The sequence below is a fragment of the Uloborus diversus genome, chromosome 3, assembly GCF_026930045.1.
Source record: "Uloborus diversus isolate 005 chromosome 3, Udiv.v.3.1, whole genome shotgun sequence".
In the NCBI taxonomy this organism is placed as follows: Eukaryota; Metazoa; Arthropoda; class Arachnida; order Araneae; family Uloboridae; genus Uloborus; species Uloborus diversus.
Genome location: NC_072733.1, coordinates 90,171,660 through 90,194,275, shown reverse-complemented (window position 1 = coordinate 90,194,275; position 22,616 = coordinate 90,171,660). Strand labels below are relative to the sequence as shown.

General features: G+C 33.2%; 1 protein-coding gene across 1 annotated transcript in view; it reads left to right on the top strand.

The window, feature by feature from the left end:
• Positions 1-22,616, top strand: part of LOC129218603 (uncharacterized) — a 272,334-nt gene that overhangs the window by 35,418 nt on the left and 214,300 nt on the right. Inside the window, exon 3 of the mRNA XM_054852923.1 lies at positions 10,022-10,243. Within this exon, the coding sequence (XP_054708898.1) occupies positions 10,022-10,243 (222 nt within the window). The remainder of the gene's footprint in view (positions 1-10,021; positions 10,244-22,616) is intronic.

The window sequence follows — 22,616 nt, the reverse complement described above, 5'->3', positions numbered from 1 at the left end:
TTTTGTTGGGCGGCGTCTCGCTCATTATCCTCGTCCTGTTTCTTCAACAGACGAACTTTGGTTGCGCATACAAACAATATGGAATACACTTCTGCAGGCAGATATTCAAACTTTGTCTCACTCCATGCCGAGTTGTGAAACAGCTCTTATTGTGGCGCGTGGTGGCCACACAAAATACTAATTTCTATCTCTTTTTATTATTTGTTTGGTTTGAAAATGTACATTTATTTGTACCATTACCATTCTACTGTGTATTAAATTTCATTCAACACTATGATGTTTCCTTCATGGTGTTGCAATTTTCACAAACAGGAGTGTATATAAAAAAAGAATGAAACATGAATGAAAACTTACAAGTTATATTTTAGAGCTTGAATGTGTTAAATATTTACTTTAAGTACAAATAACTAACTTCAGATATTATTTTAAAGAAGACAGATATTATTCAAGTATCAATATACTGGCAGGGATATGTATGCTATCCTCATTAAATGCCAAGTCCCCCATTTTGGGACCATACGATTTTTCCTAGCGTAATAAATATCTTTGCAAAATTTCAGCTACATATGATTTAATATGTGTATTGAACCTCAAAACGTGTAAAAACTTTAGTATTTTCAATGTGTTGTTGTTGAGTTGTTACTTATTCCTCTCGGGAACCTGAGCCCGAGCAGCAATGCTACTCGATTTTTCAATGTAGTTCATATAGCGGCATTTAATGGGTTAAACCTCATTCTGAAAAAATATTGATGTGTTTTTAGAAATAGAAGGATCTTAAATTATGTATTTTACTTAAAAATAAACCATAATACAGTAATCTCTCACTTATACACGACTTTTGTTTAATGAGCAAGAGAATGCTCAAGACTAATACCTCCAAATAAGATAACCAAATTGAATATGACTAGAAATGCATGATGATAATAGTCGTATGAAATAGTTGAAGACAACTTAAAATAAAACCAAATTTATTTGGTAATTTAGTAAAGTTAGTTTTAAAATATTAAAAAACAATTAAAACAACGCGAACTAGAGCTGAGCTATATCTAACTATTAAGAACTATCTATTAAAAATAAACCGGCATCGTTGCTTAAAAGCAAACAAATCCTCAAGTCACGATGCCAGAGAGAAAAATGCCGAAGAAGTCAATATCCCATTCGAAACCTTTCCTTATATCCTAAGTCAACTCATTAGCATGCGGACACCAAATCCCCTTCTGATACACGCCAGCATAGTGCCTGACCAATGAGCATCGGGTACGTGCTGATCAGTTACAATGCTTCTTCGATTACGTAAAGACCGTGACGTCATCAATCGGCGACTGCACGTGCGAGATACATCTTCAGGCATCCGCATTAGAAGGTCGAAAAACATCGTTAAAAAATTTTCTCCCGTACTAGGATTAGACAGTTGACTGATACTATCATGAGATAAGTGGTAAGATAAACTAATTGAAACTTGTTAATTGTAATTTTAGGGGCGCTAGGCCAACACTGTTATACTCGTTTTTCTTGCAGGCCCGGCCAACAATATAGGAAAGCAATGCTAACTTTTATTAATTTGTACCCGAGACCGTAAAGGCACCTTTCACTAATGCATGATAAAACTCTTTTCCAAGTTATAGTTAAATCACCTATCCATACTTTGCGTACCATAAGAAAGCAAACCCTTCCTGTTCTGTATCTTGGAATGTATTCACACACCTTTAATCTATTGTTCCGATTCTTCCCAGGATGCATTCTTTTTCACACAAGTGGGCAATTGGAGGAGGGTTTAGTCTTGTGATTGACATCGAGAGGGGAGATTGGGTTTCAACGAAAAGGTTGACATGAATAAAAGTTGCAGCCAATCAGTATAGATGATACACTGCTCACAGAACATGCTTGAGGTTTTTGGTCATTCCCTTACATACTGTACAGTGTATAAAAATGGCGAAATGTACAAACTTGTCACTTTCTTTTAAAATAGATATCATAAAAAAATTGGAAGAAAAATGCTTCCAATCAAAAACAGCATAAGCTGATCATTTCCGTGCTCCAGAATCAACTTTAAGAGGAATTTTGAAAAACAAAGAAGCTATAAAGGCAGCTTATCTAGAATGTGGAATAAGGGCTAAGTAAAGTAGTCTAATTCAATGTGGAAAGAACGAAGAATTTGAGAAAGTTTTAGTTCTCTAGTTTAAAGAAATTTGTGCCTTTAACATTCCTGCAAACGTTAAACTTCTAAGGGAGAAAGCCTTGGAATTATCAAAGAATTATGACGTGGAAAACTTGTCTGCGTCTCATGGATGGGTTAAAAAATTCAAGATTAGACATGGATTGTTAACTCGTGTCTTTTCTGATGAAAGTGGAAGTGTCAGCATTGAATCTGTTGAATAATGGCTAAAAGACTCCTGATATAATAAAAGAATACGAACCAAAGAACATTTACAATTGTGACAAAACTAGACTTTTCTATCGAGTAATGCCCGATCGAACTTTGGCGTTTAAAGGAGAACCATGCCATGTCGAGGAAAAAGTAAAGAAAGCATGCCTGTTTTGCTGTGCTGCAATGCCGATGGTTCCGATAACTTGCCTCTATTAGTCATTAAGAAGTCACAGATTCCTCGATACTTCAAAAATGAAAAGAAACTTCCATGTGATTATGCTGCTAGCAAAATGGCATGGATGATTTCAGGGATTTTTCTGGATTTCCTGCACAAATTTGACAGCAAAATGGAAATAGAGAAGTAAAACGTTATTCTATTTATGGATCAATGCCCAGCTCACCCTAAAGATCTTCCATCTCTCAACTGTACAAAGGTTATGTTTTTCCTGTCAATTGCACAAGCAAACTTTAACCTATGGACCTGAGCATCATTGCGTGAAAGTGCATAGCAGAAAACAATTAGTCTGCCGTCTTCTTGCTGCTATAAAAATTAAATGTTTGGTAAAAGATAATTTGAAGAAGATCATTGTCCTTGATGCTATTCACAGGGTGTGCTTGTCATGGAGAAACTGTTGGCCTTTAAAGGTAGATCAACGGATGTGGAATGGTAAGTTCGGGAGAAATGAAGCAATGGAAACTGAATTTCAATTTAAATAACATTTATTCAAAACATGTGTAAAATGTAAATAGGCAAAAACAATCAAACATTTACAAAAAAGCACATCCCCTATTGACAATTCAAATATAATAATAACCTCCCAACAAACAAATATCACAGAGAAATATCACAACATTCAGTTACTTAAAAAACCATTAACAGTTCTAAAACGTTCCTAATATTTATAAAAATTTACCCTACGCCATTCCACAACGATGGTAGCTGTCCAGAAAACTATTTAAATAATCATACCACTGGAAGTCCATACTTTAAACTTGGCACACATAACAACGAGGAAACATCCATCTGTCGGATGTTCAGAGGAGTTGAAAACGTCCACTCGTGGACGGAAGACCACAATCCATGGTCAATCAATCCCAGGCACACCCATGCCACAGAAGAGGCAGCACAGGAAATTATTTGCCCAGCTTCAAGCAAAACAGGAACCTTCCACTAGCAGAGGCTACCTCACCATATAGTGGATTCAATCCAGTCCGACCGGCTCCGTAATCTAATATATGCCAGACGAACCTTCCTGCCCTGTTAGGCCTAATACTTAAAAAAACATCAACTCTTCAAATTTATATTCCTTAAAAAAAAAACTCCTTCGTTACTTGTAGGGCGCTGTTTTAGAACATCCTGCACTGTTAGCAGGCTATTGAATCTTGTTACTACATATCTGAAAACCTCCACGTCCTCTGCGTGGATAAATCAATCTATTGAGCACACATGCTCAAATCAAAACACACCGTCTGCAGAACGGAAGCAAATCATAAGAGATCGATTGATTGATTGACTTTCTATTTAAACCATCTCAGTTACCCCCTAGCAATGACGTGACGTCGTCAAAATTTACATCTGTTGCATCTGAAAGCAACTCACAGTTAATCCTTTAACTGTTGCTATTTCTTAAATTTACTTTCTTGACTGCTACCAGCAGAAAGATCCTCAACTCTTGAGGCCTGACGTCACGTCCGCCGATGGGCGAAACACGTGATTGACTTGTTGGGTGTTTAGTCACATGGGGATTTCTCATGCTCTCGGGGTTTACGCACGCCGGTCTTTTAACTACATTTAAAACAGAAATGTATTTCTAGGATAGTTTGAGTGAACAAGTAAGTTTTAAACAATTTAAATACATTCTATCTTTTTACGAAATTGCTCCAAGAACAAAAAATATAGGCTTATGCCAACAGAAACATTACTGACACTTGTATCACACACACAAAAACTGTTCTAAGAAGGCAGAATTTTTTGCTCTCAGAAGAAATGGAATGCGAAGAGGATAAGAAAACAAGCGAGGCTGATGTAAGCAAAGATGACTGGAATGCTGTATATGGCGAATTGGCTTCGTTTACTTTCTCTGAATTCATGTATATCGACGAAACCTTAATTACAGCTGAGATGCGGAATATGAGTAATATTGCAGTAGAAATTGCAAACACTAAGACGAAGATGTGGAAGACAATGAAGAAGATACAGCAAAAGTTCCCCCAACCCACACAACAGCATTTGAAGCATTGGAAACTCCGTGGCATTATCAGGGGTCTGGCCAGAGGATATTTGGGTCCGTTAACGGACCCTTCACAAAAATCCGATCAAACAAAACGGACCCTTCACAAAATTCTGATAAACGTGATCGGATCTGTCACAAATTGTTTATTGAAAGAGCAAATCTGAAAGCAAAATAACGCATATTTCTGTGTATAAACCGATAATTTTTGGAACCTTTTTTTAAGTCAAATTAGAGGGATCAGCTTATACAAAATCGGCTAATTTTGAAAAAAAAAGAAAAAAAAATGGCACTCTTGCGATGCTCCTGCAAGCGATAAATAATTGCTACTGCCAAAAAAATATAATGGTTGTTTGTTTTATCACAGTTAATTAGCAGCGGTGTTGTTGTAAACTTTTCTGAGAGGGCATTGGTAAGCACTTTTCTCCGCTCATGATTTAATAAACAATAATAATATATATCTGCGAAATGAACTTAGAACTGCAAAGGGATAGTAAGGGTGAGGAAAAAATATGATCGCTTCAGATAGGGTTACCAACTTCAAAACTATCACCACTTAGCGTCTGGCGTTGAACCTTTATATTGACTTGATTAGAAAATATTCTCATCATTTTGTCGGCTTGTCAATATTTGTGTTTTTACGGTGCGGTGCGATGTTTAATTGTTATTTTGGGAGAAAATTATATGGGTTTTGATTTTTTGATGCTAACAAGGATGATTAACTTTAAATAAACTCTTTTAATTACCGTTTTTTTTTCTTCAGATGTCTACATTTTGAAAAATGCAATCCGATATGAGAATCATATTTTGTTCTTTTTTCAAGCTAACTTCGCTTTATTAGGATTCAAATAAATGAAAAGTCTCTTTATTTCTGTTAGAACTCTCATTTCAAGTTTTTAAAGCAAAATTCCATTTTCTGTTATGAGTCAAAAATTAAAATGCTGAATAGATGGTTTATTTTATTATTATTATTATTTTTTTTTTGGGTCAACTGTGTCCACAGATATTAATGATATGTTATCATAGGACTCTAAAATGCAATTTTAAAATAATTTTATCAAAAATATTTCTTTTACAAGCCGTTTTTATACTTTTGATGACTTCACTTTGAGAATTGCGATCTCTTTGCATCCGCTATGGGAATCCGATTTTTCGAATTTTTGATGATTATTACGCTTTGTTAAGAGGTAAACAATTGAAAAATCTTTTTATTTTTGTTAAAATCACGGAATTTATAGGTATTAAACGAAATTCTGTGCTTTTTAAGAGTGTCTTGGGTCAAAAAGTTGAATGCTAAACCCTATTCTGAATATTGTTTCATTTATTTATATTTTTGTTAGTTATTTTAAATACTGTACAGAAATATATCTAGTATAATTTAACATAATACAGAATGGTAGATAAATATTGATAATTGAAAGAGCGATGCCTCCCCCCCCCCCCCGCCAAATATCAGAAAAAAAATCCAGAATGATTTTCTTGTCATAGAAGAGGAAAACACTCAACTTTTAGTTTAATTGATGCAGTTTGTGCCGTCTCTAAATTCTAAAATTTTGTTTTAACAAAAAAAAAATTTTTTTTGCGAAATTTTTTGATTTTTCACAAAAAACGTACCCTGTGAAAAATCCTGGACAGACCCCTGATTATTTTCGATTTAATTCCGGATGCGAAAGAACTTTCACGCACCTAGATGAACTTGAAAAGACTCTCATCGACAGTTTCCAAAAACAAAAATTAACCCTTATTCATGACTTTTTTTGTAAAGAAAATGTAATGTAACAAGAGTTTGGTACGTATGTAACAATTTTGAATTCAGAAATTATATGCATATTATTTATTATTATTAGTAATGTACCATTGGTATTAGTGTAACTAATGTTAACTTTTCACGTTTAAATTTATTTTTGGGTTTTTCACTTATGCGGCAATCTCACTCGTGCGCAAAAATTTCATTGTCAACTTTGGTCGCATATAAGTGAGAGATCACAGTATCATTCTTTTTTTTAAGTGGTTGTTCAGTGATTTTTCATTTCAAATGACTGAAATTTACCCATTAGGAGAAACTTTGTTTTTTAGAAAATTAGCTAGTTGCAAAAAATTTGGTTAGATTTTTCACATGTATAAGTGTTATGAATGAAACAGAGCAGGTTAAGAACTATTTCAAGAATTTTAAAGTGTATGATTAATTACTTGAATTTATCCAGAAATTTCTCTAAAATTAGTCTTTTTTTTTTGGTAAAAAGACTATAAATCAAAAAATTTATATCATTTGCATAATCTGCGGACTATTACACTCACAAATACTTACTAGACGGGCATGCCAAATTTCATAATCTAATGTTGAATAGAATTCACTAAATCATGTTTTCTGTAACCAGTACCAAGTGAAAATTGCTTCTTCAAAAAAAACCTAAATAAGGATTAGACTTAACACGTGTTATACTGCAGACACTTAGTATTCAAATGCTTATAACTTGGAGTTCTAATTCACATAGATTAAATATCCAAGAGCTTTTATAATCTTAAAAAATGGGGCTGTGCAATATTTAGAGTAAAAGTGAATTTTGGTTAAAAACCATCTTTTCAACCTATTCCGATAGCAGCAAATTACTTACAAACTGGTATTTCTTTGAGTGATTAAAATTTATTATATTTTTTATATTTTTTGTTGTTTAGAGAAAAAATAATAGGTGGTAACAGCCCAAAAAACCTGGAAATCAGGTAATTCTCAGGGTATCTTGAAAAATTTTCAAAATATCAGAGAAATTTATAATTTTCCGTCCTCAAACTGTCAAACCTCTGATGTATTCCTCCCTGAAATTTCTTTTCTTTTGAACACTTTTTTCTTTCTTTTTGGCTTTCATTTGGACACTTTTTTTTTCTTTTGCCAAATGAACATGCTAAACATTCTAAAATTATTTTTAAGAAGTGCTACAAACCAACAGAGCCTTGAGATCGAACCTGATGTGGAATGATAAAAAGTTGCCAAATCAGATGTATTTATTTGCATTTTTTTTTTTAAATTTACTCAAAAGTTCTGACGATTGTGTCAATAATTATCAATACCATTTTAATATTTTGTTTCACACAGCTGAGATCTGAAAATTTTTGCACCTGTATTTGGAATTGCATTTATTATTATTATTATTTTCATTTTCAATTAATATTAAGCTTTATTAAAAGGCTTGAAAATAAAATTTGTTTATTTTCATGGAAGCCATGGAATTTATATACCCATGGGGGAATAATTGTTAATACAAGATTAGCATATAAGATTACCCCGGTTTTAAAAATTTATATTTCATAAACTATTACACTTACCCAGAGCTGCCAACTGCTACCAAAAAATCGTAGTTTCTACGACATACAGCTTTGAACTACGACGCTACGAAATAAGTCCAAAAATTACGATTTACTTCTTTTTTTATAACCCTAAAAAATTTTCAACAATACAGATATTGTCCCCAATAGTAATCATTTAGTTAATAATGCTTTTGTGCTAACTAATGTTCCAAATTTTTGCTTAACAATATTAAAAGGAATTTATCATACTAAATGATAAAATAATTAAAAATTCAACATTTTTTCAAAATTAACTGGAATTTGTCTTAATGTAAATTTATCGTGAAATCTCGAAAGTAACCATTCCATCGATTCCCCCCCCCCTTTTTTGAACAGAAAGTAATTTTTGCCGATCTTCTTTATTTGCCACTCTCTCCAAAAAAAACCCCACATAAACACTACGTACACTACTAAGGTACACTAGAAATTAAAAAACTAACTTGACGCCATGTGGGAAACACGTTGTTTAAAAATTGTCGCAAAATTTAGAAATAACCTATCACTAAAAACAAGTTTTAAAAAATCTCAATAATTATCCCCCCCTCCACCTAAATTTATTAGTTTGGTTTTGAAAATGGGGGGGGGGGGTACTTTGTAGATTTTACTAATGTAACTTATTTATTACATCTGTTACATTTGTTATGAAACGTGTTGTTTTACCCCTCCCCCCCGTGCAAAACTCTGCTACAAATTTAGATTTTCAAAAGTTGGCAGCTCTGCACTTACGAGACTATGAATGATACATAAAATAAAGATGAACTTTCCAAGTTTTCTTTGAACGTACATGATTACTTTAATGTGCACATTCGTCAACTCTGGATTGGCCGTACAGGTGATGATGATTTACCCTTTATGCCTTGGCCACCTAGGTTCCCAGACCTAACTCCATGTGATTATTTTTTTATGGATTTTCATCAAAGACTTAAAACACCACCATTGCCTACAAGATTGCATAGACTCAAAGACTGCATGTGTGCAGCATGATGAAAAATTGAGTGGAACACTCCAAAATTTATGGAACTGGAATACTGGTTAGATGTGTGTCGCGTTACGAAAGGCTCACACATCAAACATTTGTGAGAGGAAAGAAACTTGGAATGTTTATTTTTATGTATCATTTATAGTGCTAAGTGTAATAGTTTATTAAATATAAATTTTTAAAACCAGGATATTCTTTTATTCTAACTCCTGTATATTACCTACTTTTTGGGTGCCTTAGGAAGGTTGGGAACCACTGCTTTAGACAGTTTCTTGTAGTGCAACGTTATGTTAGCCAACTCCTGTCCTCTGGTAGAAGATGCAAACTATGGTAGACTTGCATGGTTCTTTCCAGGGGCAGATACAGGGGGGGGGGGAGGGTCATGATCCCCATCCCCTAAATGGTTTACAATATATTATCCATCCACATTGTTCAAGCTTTCACTTTGTGAATAAAAGGTAAATGCTTGCTGTAATCATATCAATTGATTATATTTTGGAGTGTACAAAATATTACTTCTTTTATTGCTTATAAAATTAAATAGTAACATTTATGTCCTACTATGTGCCTTATTCCTGGCACATTTCATGCTTTTTATTGACACCAAAGCAGTTTCAGTAATTTTTCTTACCAAAAACCGTATATTCTTCAAACCCCCCCTAAAATGGTAATCTATGTCCACCGTTGGTCAGGCCATTCTAATGTCAGCAAAGTGGATCTTGGAGTTAATTCCTTCTTTTCTGATTTGATTCTAAAATGAAGTCGCAATTTACGTGACATTCACTTTAGAACTGTTTCTCAGATTCTTGCGGCAGTAGACCACTCCATTCAAACTCAATAGAACAGGTTCGACTGCAAGCATCCTACGACTTCCACATCATTGAAAACGGGTTGTACACAATTTGGCGACTTTATTGAAGAAGTGTAAAACTTGGTGACAGATATTACCATTGTTTTTGATGTTAACAAAGAGTTGCCTCTATTAAAATTCCAACCCTCGTAATCAGTCATGATTTTTCTTTTATTTTTGCCTGAATGGTAGTTTATGTACTCATTTGTTAACTTGCTGCTGATGCTTCTTAAATTACTGTTTTTTTTTAGTGAGGTGCTTGGCCCCTGGAGGGTCTTTGGGTGGTTTTATTAGCGGTTCAATGGACATGAGTGCCAAGATTTGGCTAAGTGAACACTGCCTTTTTACTTTACGTGGTCATAAAGATGAAGTTTCAGCTGTAGCACTTCTCAGAAAGGATTTTGTTCTTACTGGTTCTGCTGACTGTACTATACGTTTATGGAATTCAGACAAATGTGAAAATATTTTTGAAGGTGAGTATCATTTAACTATATTTAATTCTATTTTTTATTGATGAATTTAATAACTGCTTCAGGCTCAACATAATAAAGCTTTATTTTTAGATATTAATTTTACATGTTTCATTGTGAGCTATGTTGTTCTGATTTTTTGGACAAAGAAACTTTTCATAGAAATGTCCAAAAATTGATTGTTAAATCTGCATATTTCTGATTTTTTGATGAACCACTATGGATTTGGCTGTTTTTCTGCTGTTACGTTTTCCCATTTTTTTGATTCATTTAGATGAAAACAATTTAATAAAAACTTGTCTTCATATTATTATGAAAGTATTATTAGCATAGTACCTTTTGCTGCCATCCTTCAGAATAGAAACAAAATAAAAGCAAATTAATCTTGAACTGAATAATTTGCTTTTTTTTCAACGAGCAAGAAGATCATACTTTAACCTTTTAAGCACCAATGTTCCCACATGGGAACATCAACTTAAAAAAAATCGGATAAAATAAAGTTTTGCTTATGAGGATTTAACTTTTTTTTTTTTTTTTATTCTCAAAAGTAGAACTGATATTTTCAGAGAAAAACTAGTTTTCCTGTATAGTTACTGCAACAGAAATTTATTTTTATAACCGATCAAACTTCTTTATTACTGTCAGAGCCTGATTAATGCACAGGCCAACCAGGCTTGGGCCTGGGATCATCCTCTGTTGTTGCTTTGAAAAGCAGGTTGAAACAGGGTTCGTACGCTCCTTACAAACTTCTTATAAACTCCTGCTTTTTAGGAAAAATAGATAAGGGCCCTTAAAACTCCTGACTTTTGCAAAAATCTCCTTATGAACTCCTTATTTTTGATTCTACAAATCCTTGGTCTTAAAATTTTGACCCAAAGACTATGATAAGTGATGTTCCCAAATCAAAAAAATGTATGAAGCAAGTTTTGTTAAGGCTTACTAAATTAAACCAAGTTTTAGAGAAAGATGGTGATGATATTTTAAAGGAGTATAGTTCCTTTTTGGAAGATATTGTTAAAAAAAATAAGTTTGATTTTGAAAACTTCAACTATAAAGTTGATTCAGTAGACACATTTTTTTACCAGTACTTCAAGTGTGGAGAATTTTCCAAACTATGGGACATTTTCAAAATGCTTATGATATTTTCACATGGACAGGCATCAGTTGAAAGAGGCTTCTCTGTAAATAAAGCTATAGAAGTGGAAAATTTAAAAGAAAATTCTTTTATTTCTCAACGAATAATTTGTGAAAAGATCAGAATTGCTGGGAGTATTTTTGACGTTAAAATCACTAATGAAATGAGAGTATCTGTGTCATCAGCACGTGCAAAATATATGCTATACTTAGAGCAACAAAAAATAGAGAAAGAAACAGACAATTTGAAAAGAAAGAGAATCTCATTAAAAGAGGAAATAGAATACTTACAGAAGAAAAGAGCTTGTTTGGAAAAAGATGTGAACGAGTATGACATTGAAGCTGATGATCTTTCGGCAAAGGCTGAGACAGAAAAAAATATAAATTTATTCATCAAATCCAATAATTTAAGAAGAAGCATTAAAGAGAAGAAAATTGATATTGCTGAAATAAATGTACAAATAGAAGAGAAGGAAAATGATGTGCAAAAATGTTCCAGTAATGCAGCCTAGGAACTTCACAGGTTATTTCAGTTATTATTATTGGAGTTTTATTGTGTTAGATTCTCATATGTTATGTTGGTTTGGCAGCTTTTGTATACATAACGTATTATATGCATGATGTAATAATTTTTCACTTGCTCTCATTTTATTGGCTTTTGCTAGATGTCTAATAGTTTCTTGTCAGTTTAAAAAGAATATAATCTATATTTTTTCTTTTGACTTACTTGGGATTGTTAATTATCAAATAGCATAGTGTAAAATTATGTACCTAACACTTGATAGGTTTAATATTAGTAATGTTTTTATAAAAGTTCTTTGATAAAAGGTTGCTGTGAAGGTTCTGTTGGAGGAATTTTAATAAACAAAAACTGGAGATATTTGTTTTAATTTTTGCTCTTTGTAACGTTCTAATGATACATTGGCCTTCTTTAAGATTTTTTAAAATCAACAGTAAAACCCCTCTAATGCAGATACTTACTCTGGATATTTTTTTTTTTTTTTGTCCGTAATGGAGGGGTGTGCACAGGACAGGGGTTTAATAACGTTGTTTGCCTTGCAATAGAGAAATGAAAAATCGTCAGCATAAGAGAGGTGTCTGTTAGAAGGGGTTTTACTGTAATTTCTTTAACAACCTTACCTTAGTATATTTATACATGCAATGTGTTGCTTAAATGCAAAAGATGAACAAAGGTTTGCACATTCTTTCCGAAGTATGAATTTTAAAAATAACGACATTTAGACAAAAACCAACCTCCTTAAAAATTGAAATAAAACTCCTTCAAAACTCCTTAAAAACTCCTTATTTTTTATTTGTAATTTTGAGTATGAACCCTGTGAAAGTATTTCAACCATGAACTCCACCCTCTTCTGCCCCCTCCCCTCCATCTCCAGTTTATAATGGGAATGATGTCAAAAACTCAATTTGTACTCAAAAATGAAGATGTTTACAGCTCTTAGGGACTGGAAAAAGGTAATTTGCACAAGGGTGTAGTTTCTGAATTCTTCAATTAAACTTATATGTTATGAAGCTTTGATTTTCTCAATTACATAATATTTTATGGTTAAAATATTAGTTAATGTATACAACCTCAAATAAGGTATGAGTTTATTTAATAACCATGCCCTCATGTTATAATCATTATAACAAACTCACTAATTAAAACCACTTGTTTTATAGCATGTCGGTGAAATTATATAGAATTTAGTATTAATTTGCTTGAAATGTTAAAGATATTTTACTCCTGCATTCTAAGTATATCAGTGAATAATATTTTTGTACTTAAAAGTAGATTAATTTCCCTTAAGGGATCCTAAAAAATATTTAAAACTTGGTAATGAAACATTGTAAAGAGGGAAGGGGTGCTTTTCAATTTCCGGGGACCCCTCCAAAAATTATTTCGGTTTCCACCCGTGGTGAATCAGCTATACTTATAGCATAAAAATGGAAAGAAAGAGATGTCAGAATCAACAGAGCCGTAACTAGAGTTTTTTTCAAGGAGGGTTTTACCAACACATATCTCGTGAAACCTATATGACTTATTAAATTTAATTTTTTTGCATATTCTATTGGTTTTCTGACAATATGTTAGTTAAATGAGGGAATGCTGCTGTAAGGGTATCAATATAAGCAAATATTATAAAGTGGGACATGTCCATTAAAAGAAGAAAAAAACCCTGATGTGTGCATTTTATAACTTCATCCTAGTGAAATATTTTCAAAAAAATAGATGCACGTATTCATGCGTGCACATTCAAAATAATACTTCTTAAATCCATACTTTTTGACACTTTAAAAATTTGTAAAATATAGAGTTTGGCACTTTTAAATTTAAATAATTTTGATATTTTTGTTATTGTTAGGTATTCAGAGTTTGAAGAAAACTAGTGTTTTAAAAGAAATGATATTCACAATGATTATAATTAAAATAAATAAAAAGCACCTAGTTTGTACAAATTCGTTAAAAAAAGTCTCATTTTTTAAATAGAATTTTAAAAAAAATGAGAAAAAATAAATCAGTAATAATAGCCCAGTGGTTAAGAAGTTGAATACGGAAGTAATTGGTGAAAAACTGGAAATTGATTTAATTTATGGGGTATAGATCTGTAATCACCATACTAAGTTTCCCCCTTCTACTAATTGAGCTTTAACCGCAGCACTCAAATTTATGTCAAAAACACCTGTTTTTTCATTAATATTACAATATCTCAGAAATAGCTCTTATAATGGGCCATGCATATGAGCAGATAACCAGGGCCGTCTGAAGAGCTGACGGTGCCCAAAACGAAAGTTTACTTGCATCGTCCTTCCCCTATACACTCAGAAAAATCAAAAGTTAGTTATAATATCAGTGTACCATATGCATGTACGCCTCATACTTTCATGTTTTACATATTAATTAACAGAGCAATCTGAGGGCTATGCATAATACAAATTGAAACATAAGCAATAAATCTGTTTCTAATATTTTTGAATCATTAATACTCCAAAAACCCCTCCGAACAGGGAAATGTTAAAAATCCAAATATTTATCTAGTCAAATGTTTTCACACAAGATGAAACACAAACAATTAAATCTGGATTGGTTACTCATATTGATCAAACTAAGAACACAAATAGATAATTTGCTGATAATAAATAGAAAATATATTTATCGAAGTAAATTACAGTTAAATCTCGTTAATTCGAAGCTTATAACTTGAATATTCCTATATCTCGAAGCTTTCATCGGGTCCCAAACTCTTGAGACTGTTCTGGAAATTTCCCATGACTCAACTACCAATAACTTGAACATTTTAGGCAGTCCCTTGGAACTTTGAGTTATTGAGAGTTGACTACATCAAAATTAAGTTTCGATTCGAACTCATCCAATGATTCTTTTCATGAGTTTTTTGATTTTACTTGTACCAATTTAATACCAGCTTTCATATTTGTTAAAAACAAAGATGCCATTCTTTTGCATCAAATACTTGTAAGTTTTTGGGGAAAGCCCCCAAATACTCAACAACATCGAAAATCACTCAGAAATGCGTTTTTGAACCTTTGATTTCAAAAAATTACGTTCCCTAATACTGCAAAATACGACCTTGCAATTACATTTCGAAAGACTTGAGTTTAAGAAAATATTCAGGCTAGCGTCCCTATACCACCTTTCTTTATATTGCATGCAATGGGGTTTTTAAATGACATTTATAAAAATTTAAGTGGGATAGCCCCTGAACGTTAAACAAAGTTTTTTGGAACATAATTTTGAAAAATTTTAAAGGAAAATGTTGCAGATCCTCCTTTTTGAAACTTCAATTTCAAAAACTTGCCAGGGGGTGGTAGGAATTGATTTCAATATATTTAAAGAAAAAACGATCGGAAACAGCCTCTGAGATCCCTCCCTTACCCTAACGTCAATAAACATGGCATATAATCATGTTTTTAAGGCTTTAATTTCTAGAAATTTCCACGGAGACCCCTCATCTTTTTTCCCTATAGCATCTGCAAAGAAAGTCTAAAATTGCGTTTTTAAAACTAAGTGTTTCACAATTTTGACCGGATCCCCACCTTCCCCCTTTCCTATCAGAATTTTTTTTTTTTTTGTTCTTTCAATGTGCTCCCCTAAAATTTTTTTCTGGTTCACTTCACGCAGAAGCATAATTTCAAGAAATTTGGTGGGAACTAGACAAAGGAAGAGTGCCTTTTGCTTGATTCTAAGTAGTTATGTTCTCAGAAATTGTATCTGCTTCACTGATACTAAGGAAACCAATGTTTTGGAGACTGGGATAGAGCAATATTTTCCTGCACTAAGAAAAAATGAAGAATCATTGCAATGATTCTCTATTTTATGTGTCTATGACTGTGCATCTATAATACACAAAATGAGGGGCGCATATTGTGCATAAAAACTTTTAAGTTCTGTAATTTTGTCTGTTGACTTGACTAAGAGTCTTAAGACTTCTAAATTATGAGAGGACTGCGGTAGTTTCTGCCTTGCCTCCACTTCCTTGATTAGTTGTGTTTCAACAGTAGAAGTTCATCAAACTTGATCCTTGTCCAGATCTGATCAATAAGGCAGTGCAAGATGAGGAAGTTGCATAAACGTGATATTGTATGGCAAAGAAACCTTAATTTTGTCAATAAACAACATGAACTTTACCAATTCCATTAGAGTGTCACTCAGCAACACTCACAACACAACAGCATGCAAAAAGAAAGGAAAACGAAAGCAAAGCCACAGGGCCAAGAGAAAAAAATCAATAGAAAAAGCCCCACAAAGTTTAGGTTACCCCAGGAGGGAACAAAATGTCCTTTATATGAAAATTGTCACATAAGTAGGGGAAGGTAGGGCACCTTGGGATACCTTTTAGACTATGATTTTTAGAAATTCAATTTACAAATCAATTTTCAACAAACTTAGCTGAACATGTAATTTAGACATTTTTGCTTCAATTAAATTTTATTTTACTCCAGTATTTCATCAAATCACATTTTCATAATAAAAATTAAGAAGTCATTACAACGTCCCAACCTGCCTCACTAGGGGGAGGGGATGCCTTGGGACACTATCAAAAAAACTTAAATGAATAAAGAATACTTATCCTAATTGATAAAAAAATGTTTATTTACTAACTTACAGCCTAACAAATTTCATTAGGTTCCATATTCATTTTAAATTTACCTATATGCTGTCTTAAAAGTTCTTTTTCTCAATCCATATGTTTTAGCACCTTCTCTAATTGAAATATTTTTACTTAGAACATTTTCTGCTGCTGTTTCAAGAGCAGAAGCCCTATTCTCAATTTTAGTTCCTTTAAACCCATTATCAAATTTATTAAGTACAATGAAATAGGCTTTTTCTGTACACTAGGGTCGGAGTGAAAAAAATGAATTTTTGATTTTTGGAAATAGGTACCTCTTAATTGCTGTGTATGAGGCTTAGTAACAAATCTGTAAAATATTTCATTTTTACAACGTCGTCTTGAGTCTGCGCATTTGACTTAAAATTTTGAAATTTTTAATTTTTTTCTAGATTTTTCAAATCTTTTTTTCAAGTATTGGAAATGAAAAAAAATGATAACGGGTAGTTATTAAATGGCAGAACAAGGCGTAAAATATACAAAGAATGTTTTAAAACCAATTTAGATTATGGTTTCAGTCTGCTCATTTTGTCCAAAGTTCATCAAATTTCCAAAATTTCTGATATTTTCAGTATTTTTATAATTTAATATTTCGTTTCAATATTTACATAATTGTATTCAAAAAATGTCTTAATCCTTTTGTTATTACCTCACAACGTGCAACTCTTATGTAGCTCATGTGGAACTACCCAGGACTCACAACGAGGAGGTGGTTGTGCTTCGAGTCCCACTCATACCCTCCCTTTCTCCCAACTAATGAGAGCACATATTTACCTTTCTTAGATTAGTCTTCAATAGTTAAATTCTTTCTTTGTGTCGTAGATTGACCTGATATTTCTGTCAAACAGCCTTGTTTTTTACATTCGGAAGTGCATTCGGAAATCATATTTAAATGCTCAGCTTCCAGTAATCTTTATTATTAAATTAAATTTAACAAAAAGCTGCCTCAGTTTAATTGACAGGTTATAATATGATTAAATTGTTTAAGGAATTTATAATGCATCAAAACAAATCTTTTCTATGGTTAAAAATCCAGAAAATAAATAATTTTCAGTCTTTTAAGTACGGTAATCAAAATGACCGCTGCTAGTCTTTCTAGGTATACGGAAAACGTCGTCTTTCTAGTGTTAGACGGCGAGAATCTTGGTTTTTATGAAGAACCGCTGTTCTCGAAATCAAGCAACAATTGAATGACAGTTCATAACCATTTTGTGAATACAAACGAAATACAAAGCAAAACTTAGCGAAGTATTTTGTATGCTTTGGTGCGGCGTAGTGTTTTTTCGGCAGTATTCTTTAACCGCGAGGAGAAAAAGGTAAAAAGATGAATGTGTGTGTGTGTGTGTGTGTGATAAAGTGTTCAGTCAAATTAAGTAATTAAGTCTTGTACTTAATTTTTCAGGCAAAACTCACAAAAAACAGTCTAAGGCATAGATCTCCGAAAGGGCTTTTTTCATCTCAAAATGTAGAATACACATTGCTGGTGATTGACGGCAAGAGCTAATACTTTTTATGATAAGCTCAATTCTACAAATTGAAACTATCTATCTTTTCCACTCATAAATCCAAACAGGTTGTCTCTGTTTCTCAGCCATTTGTATAGGAGAGAGCTTGATGTACTCTTTTATGGTTAGCTTAATGTACTGCAAAACGAATAATAGAAAGAAACTTCCTCGCTGACGGAAGTTAAGGAATAGTTAGTTCAGTACCAAGTCGTTTCTTTGTTTGGGACTACTGTCAGAGCCACTGAAAGATAAGCTTAAACCGGAGGGGGGAGGGTGCATTTCTACTTCAGCATAATTTGGAAAAATAAAGTACTGCACAAACCCTTTACAGGGAAACCAGGTGCCTGGTGTTTCTTAATGAGCTCCGGATGCACTCCTGTTTAAGGGGAGAAGAGTTCTTAGGACGTATGTCATTAGCCAATATTTTCATTTCTGCTTGCTACACTGAATTTTTTATGACTCCTTCTGAATGTTAAAAGTGTTATTAGTTTGCATTTGACAAAGTGACCCCACTGTTAGATTGATTTAGCTCCAATTTTTTCTGCTAGTGCTACTGCTGTAAAAAAAATACCTCCCACCCCCCCCCCCCACCCCCCAAAAAAAAATAGAAAATTGTACAAAAAAAGAACCCTTTAGTTCTGGTTTGGGGACAGCTGCAGCCTCACAGCTGCCCCTAGATTCGCCACTGATGAAATATCATCGGCATTTATAAAAACTTTACTGTCATCTTTGTCATATTTAAAATCAGGCATAAAGCACTTGAATAAGAATGGTGATAATATCGAACCTTGTGGACGGCCATACGTAGCATCTCTATCACTGCAGATTTTGTTTCTCTATCTGTTAACTAATGTCACGCCTCTGTCTGTATGTGTAAGTAGTGGATAAGATTTTAGACGTAGAAATGACGGCATTAAACAGGCCATGGTTTGTAAATGCAATCGTTTATTGCATAAGACAAGGCAAATGACAGAACGTGCATAAGGGACTCTCAGTATTCCGAATCAAAGGGGGGGTAAAAGGGGATGGCTGATGGAGTACTCACCACGCATTCTGTCAGTCCTCGGAATCTACTCTCCGCGGTAATACTCTCCGTTGGATCTCTGTATATCTGATCTGATTACGTGAAGCTTTTATATTCCTATTAGAACCAGTGACCCTTGTTCCTTCTGGACACGCGAGATGTGATTTCCTGAACTTTCAACTTTTCCCTGATTACATGGCTGGGTAAAGGGGTGAGTTGAACCTCGTGCATAATACAAACATTCCTTAATCGATTACAAAGAAGTCAACGTGACTTACGACACGTTAATAACATGGGCTTGGTGTCCAAGTATCAAGGTTACGAACTAATCTTCTCTCGACCGCAAGTGGAACAATCCAGATGAATGAGTCGTTTTATTTTATGAGTTTTTAAAGCTAATGATTTCGTCTATACGTAAATGTTCTAACGAGCGTTGTGACACTAATTTTCTTTTTGAAAGCCAATCTCTAATTCATTTTATGATACAATGTTCCATCTTTGATTTTTTAAGTTTTTCCATCAAAATATTAATGTTATCATAGGCTCCCTTGATATCCAGCAAAATTAGGAATATAAATTCCTTTTTTTTTCTTAGTATTTTTATATTAATAACCTGACCCACGCAATCTTCTGCACTTTTCCCTTTTCTAAACCCATGCAGGTTATTAGGAAAAATTTCTCTTCTCTTCCCACCATGAGAGTCTTTTTAATAATAGTTTTTCCATAAGTTTGTAGAAATACTGTGTTAGGGCAATCGGTCGATAGTTACCTAAGTCATGAGGTTTTTTCCTTTTTTACATATAGGGATCACAAGCAAATATGTACTGTTTTTTTTTTTAATGGGTGTTCTCTACTCTGATGCATCATCAATATCGAGGAGTTGCTCACCATTTCTATGTGCTGCGTTTATTGCAATGTGGCATTTCTGAACATTTAAAATTGTTTTGACAGACTCTTACTCTTTTCGTGGTGCGACAATTGTACCGTTGGGGCATATCTACTGTTAAGTTATTGTACTCAGGGCGCATGATCAAAGGGAGGGGGAGGAGAGAGATATATGCAGGCATTTGATGCCAGGTGCTCCCCCTCACTCTCAATTTCGTGAACAATTTCCGAATGAATATTTTTGTTGTATGGTGAAAAGGATTAAGAGAAACTACATGCCTTCCCTTTTATGCACAGGGAAACATTAGTAACAGATCTTTGTTTTCCATAAAAATGTTATGGTTACTATGCAAGGATTTTTCCTTTTTTTTTTTCCGTGACAAAAATTTTGAAACAAGAAAGAGGTAAAAAAATCATCAATCCAATAAAACAATATTCGTTTTTATTGCTTGATTAAAATTAAAACTGGCCCGTCATTTTGGTTTTTCCCCCGGGGGTGTCTAATGAAGGATGTATGCTGAATGCAAATTTTATCTGAAAACAACAAAAACCACACTAACTTGAATAGTTAAGCAGTATTTTTCCAAAGCCAGGTAGAGGAGAAATTGACCCCACTGACCTCCATAAAAGACGTGCCTGAAACGAAATGTATGTTTAATGCTAAAAATGCATAACATAATACAAACCCTTTAGTTTACTTATTTCATTATTTATTCATTTTAATTATTTTGTTATAACTTTTATGTCCCATATTTAAAAACAAATTTATTTTAGTTCTGCATTTTCAGTCTTTTTCCTTTTTTTTCAAAATCAAACATCTGCCCCTGCTTAAGCAAGAATGCATGTCAGCTGCTGATTATTTTTACTTAAAACTAATTTAACATTTGCTTTGCTTTTTGTATCATAGTTTATGACAACAGGAGCTGAAAGTGTTAGTATTTTCAAATGATAAATGGATGCTCTCGAAGAAATGTTTTCATTTTTAACAAAACAAATCTTTAACAAAAATGGTTTTATTGCACCAAAATATGAGTTTGATTATTATTGTTTTTTTTTCTTTTGCAATCGCTATATTGCATTTTATTCTTTTACACTTAAAATTTTTATTACTATATCGTTGAAAAGTGTTTCTGTGTTTGGATTTTATTTTCATATTTTTGTAATTAATATCTTTGTTTCCACCAGTTTATATTTCATATTGATGATTGTCAGCTTGTTTCTTTTGTTTTGTTTTTGCGACTCGACCTTTCATTAAATACCTTTAATACTTCCAAAGTACTGTTATTTTATTTTTGGGACAGTTTTAAATCAAAAATACTGTTAGTTTATTTTACATTAGAAATAAAATTTATGCTAAATTTGTTTCCTCTTGATGTGTGTACTCCCATCTCTTCCTATTTTTTCCTACAAGTGATTTTTTTTCCTACTTTTCCTACTTTTTAAAATTTTGATACCTTATTTCCTACTTCTATCCCCCCAAAAAACCACTTCGAGGTCTGCTAATCTCAGAAACTACAGGTTCGAATTGAAAAATTCTTTTTGTGTTGAATAGTCCATTTACTGAGAAAGGATATAGGTTATTTTTTTTAAATCAGATTGACCAAAATATTTGTAATAATTGCAAATTAAATGTTTCATTAATTGTTTAGTTCTATGAATTCTTAATAGATGGTGGGGTAAGTTTAGTTCTATAAATTCCAAATAGGTGGTGGGGTACATTTAGTTCTATAAATATGGTGGGGTAAGTTAACTCTTCGAGAAGGAGCTGGCCGATAGTGTTGATAGCTGTGAGGAACCATGCACATGCTACGCTGTTGTGATCAGCGAATATATTTTTGAATGGGTTTTTTTGGGATGTTCTAGGTACATAAATTAATTTTGTAGGATTTTTCTATTGGGTTTTGTTTTCCTTATTTCTTTAACGTTTGTTTTTGTTCTTATAGTTGAAGATAGTTGCTTTTCTAAGCAAATAATTTGATTTCTCATATCATTCAGTTGTGATTGTTCATCATAACGTTTTTATTATAGCATTGTTTATTTGGCAAAACACTTTAAATTGCAGGGGGGGGGGTACTGCTTCACTGACTAAAGGGCAGGGTTACGGTAGCGTGGTTGCTTGCCGCATTAGTTGAAGGATTACTTTGAGTTTTAAAGCTACTGGTAATATTTTTATGTGATTTGGCGAATAGTTTTAAATACCAAAGAGAGCCTTTAATAGGTCTTTTGAAAAGGTCTGTACCCATTTTAGTTGAAGAAAAATCATCATCTCATATCAGAGTGTGCATCCAAACCCACACGAGGTCCAACAACCCTGATCTCCGCTATCTATTGTGTGAAACCCGACAATAGGGACACCCCACAGCTAATCCTTGGGGTCAAAATTTGAGAATCAAGTCCACTTATCGGCCATCAATGACCACGAGGAGAATTGAAAACTAATACCGTGCGCCAGATGGGCGCTGAATTCCATTTTGTAGGATGACATCCAGATTCAGCGGACCTCCCACGGATGTAAAGAAAATTAACAGTAGACAGATTAGTGCATTATTAATAGGTAGCATAACAGATTAGAAAAGTGCTTCAAGAATCAAACAACAGAAAGCATGTGTTTAGCATGTAATCAGGGGCGGATACAGAAATAATTTTTCCAAAGCGTTTTTGCAGGATCCCTTAAGGCCAATTAATCTACTTTAACTACAAAA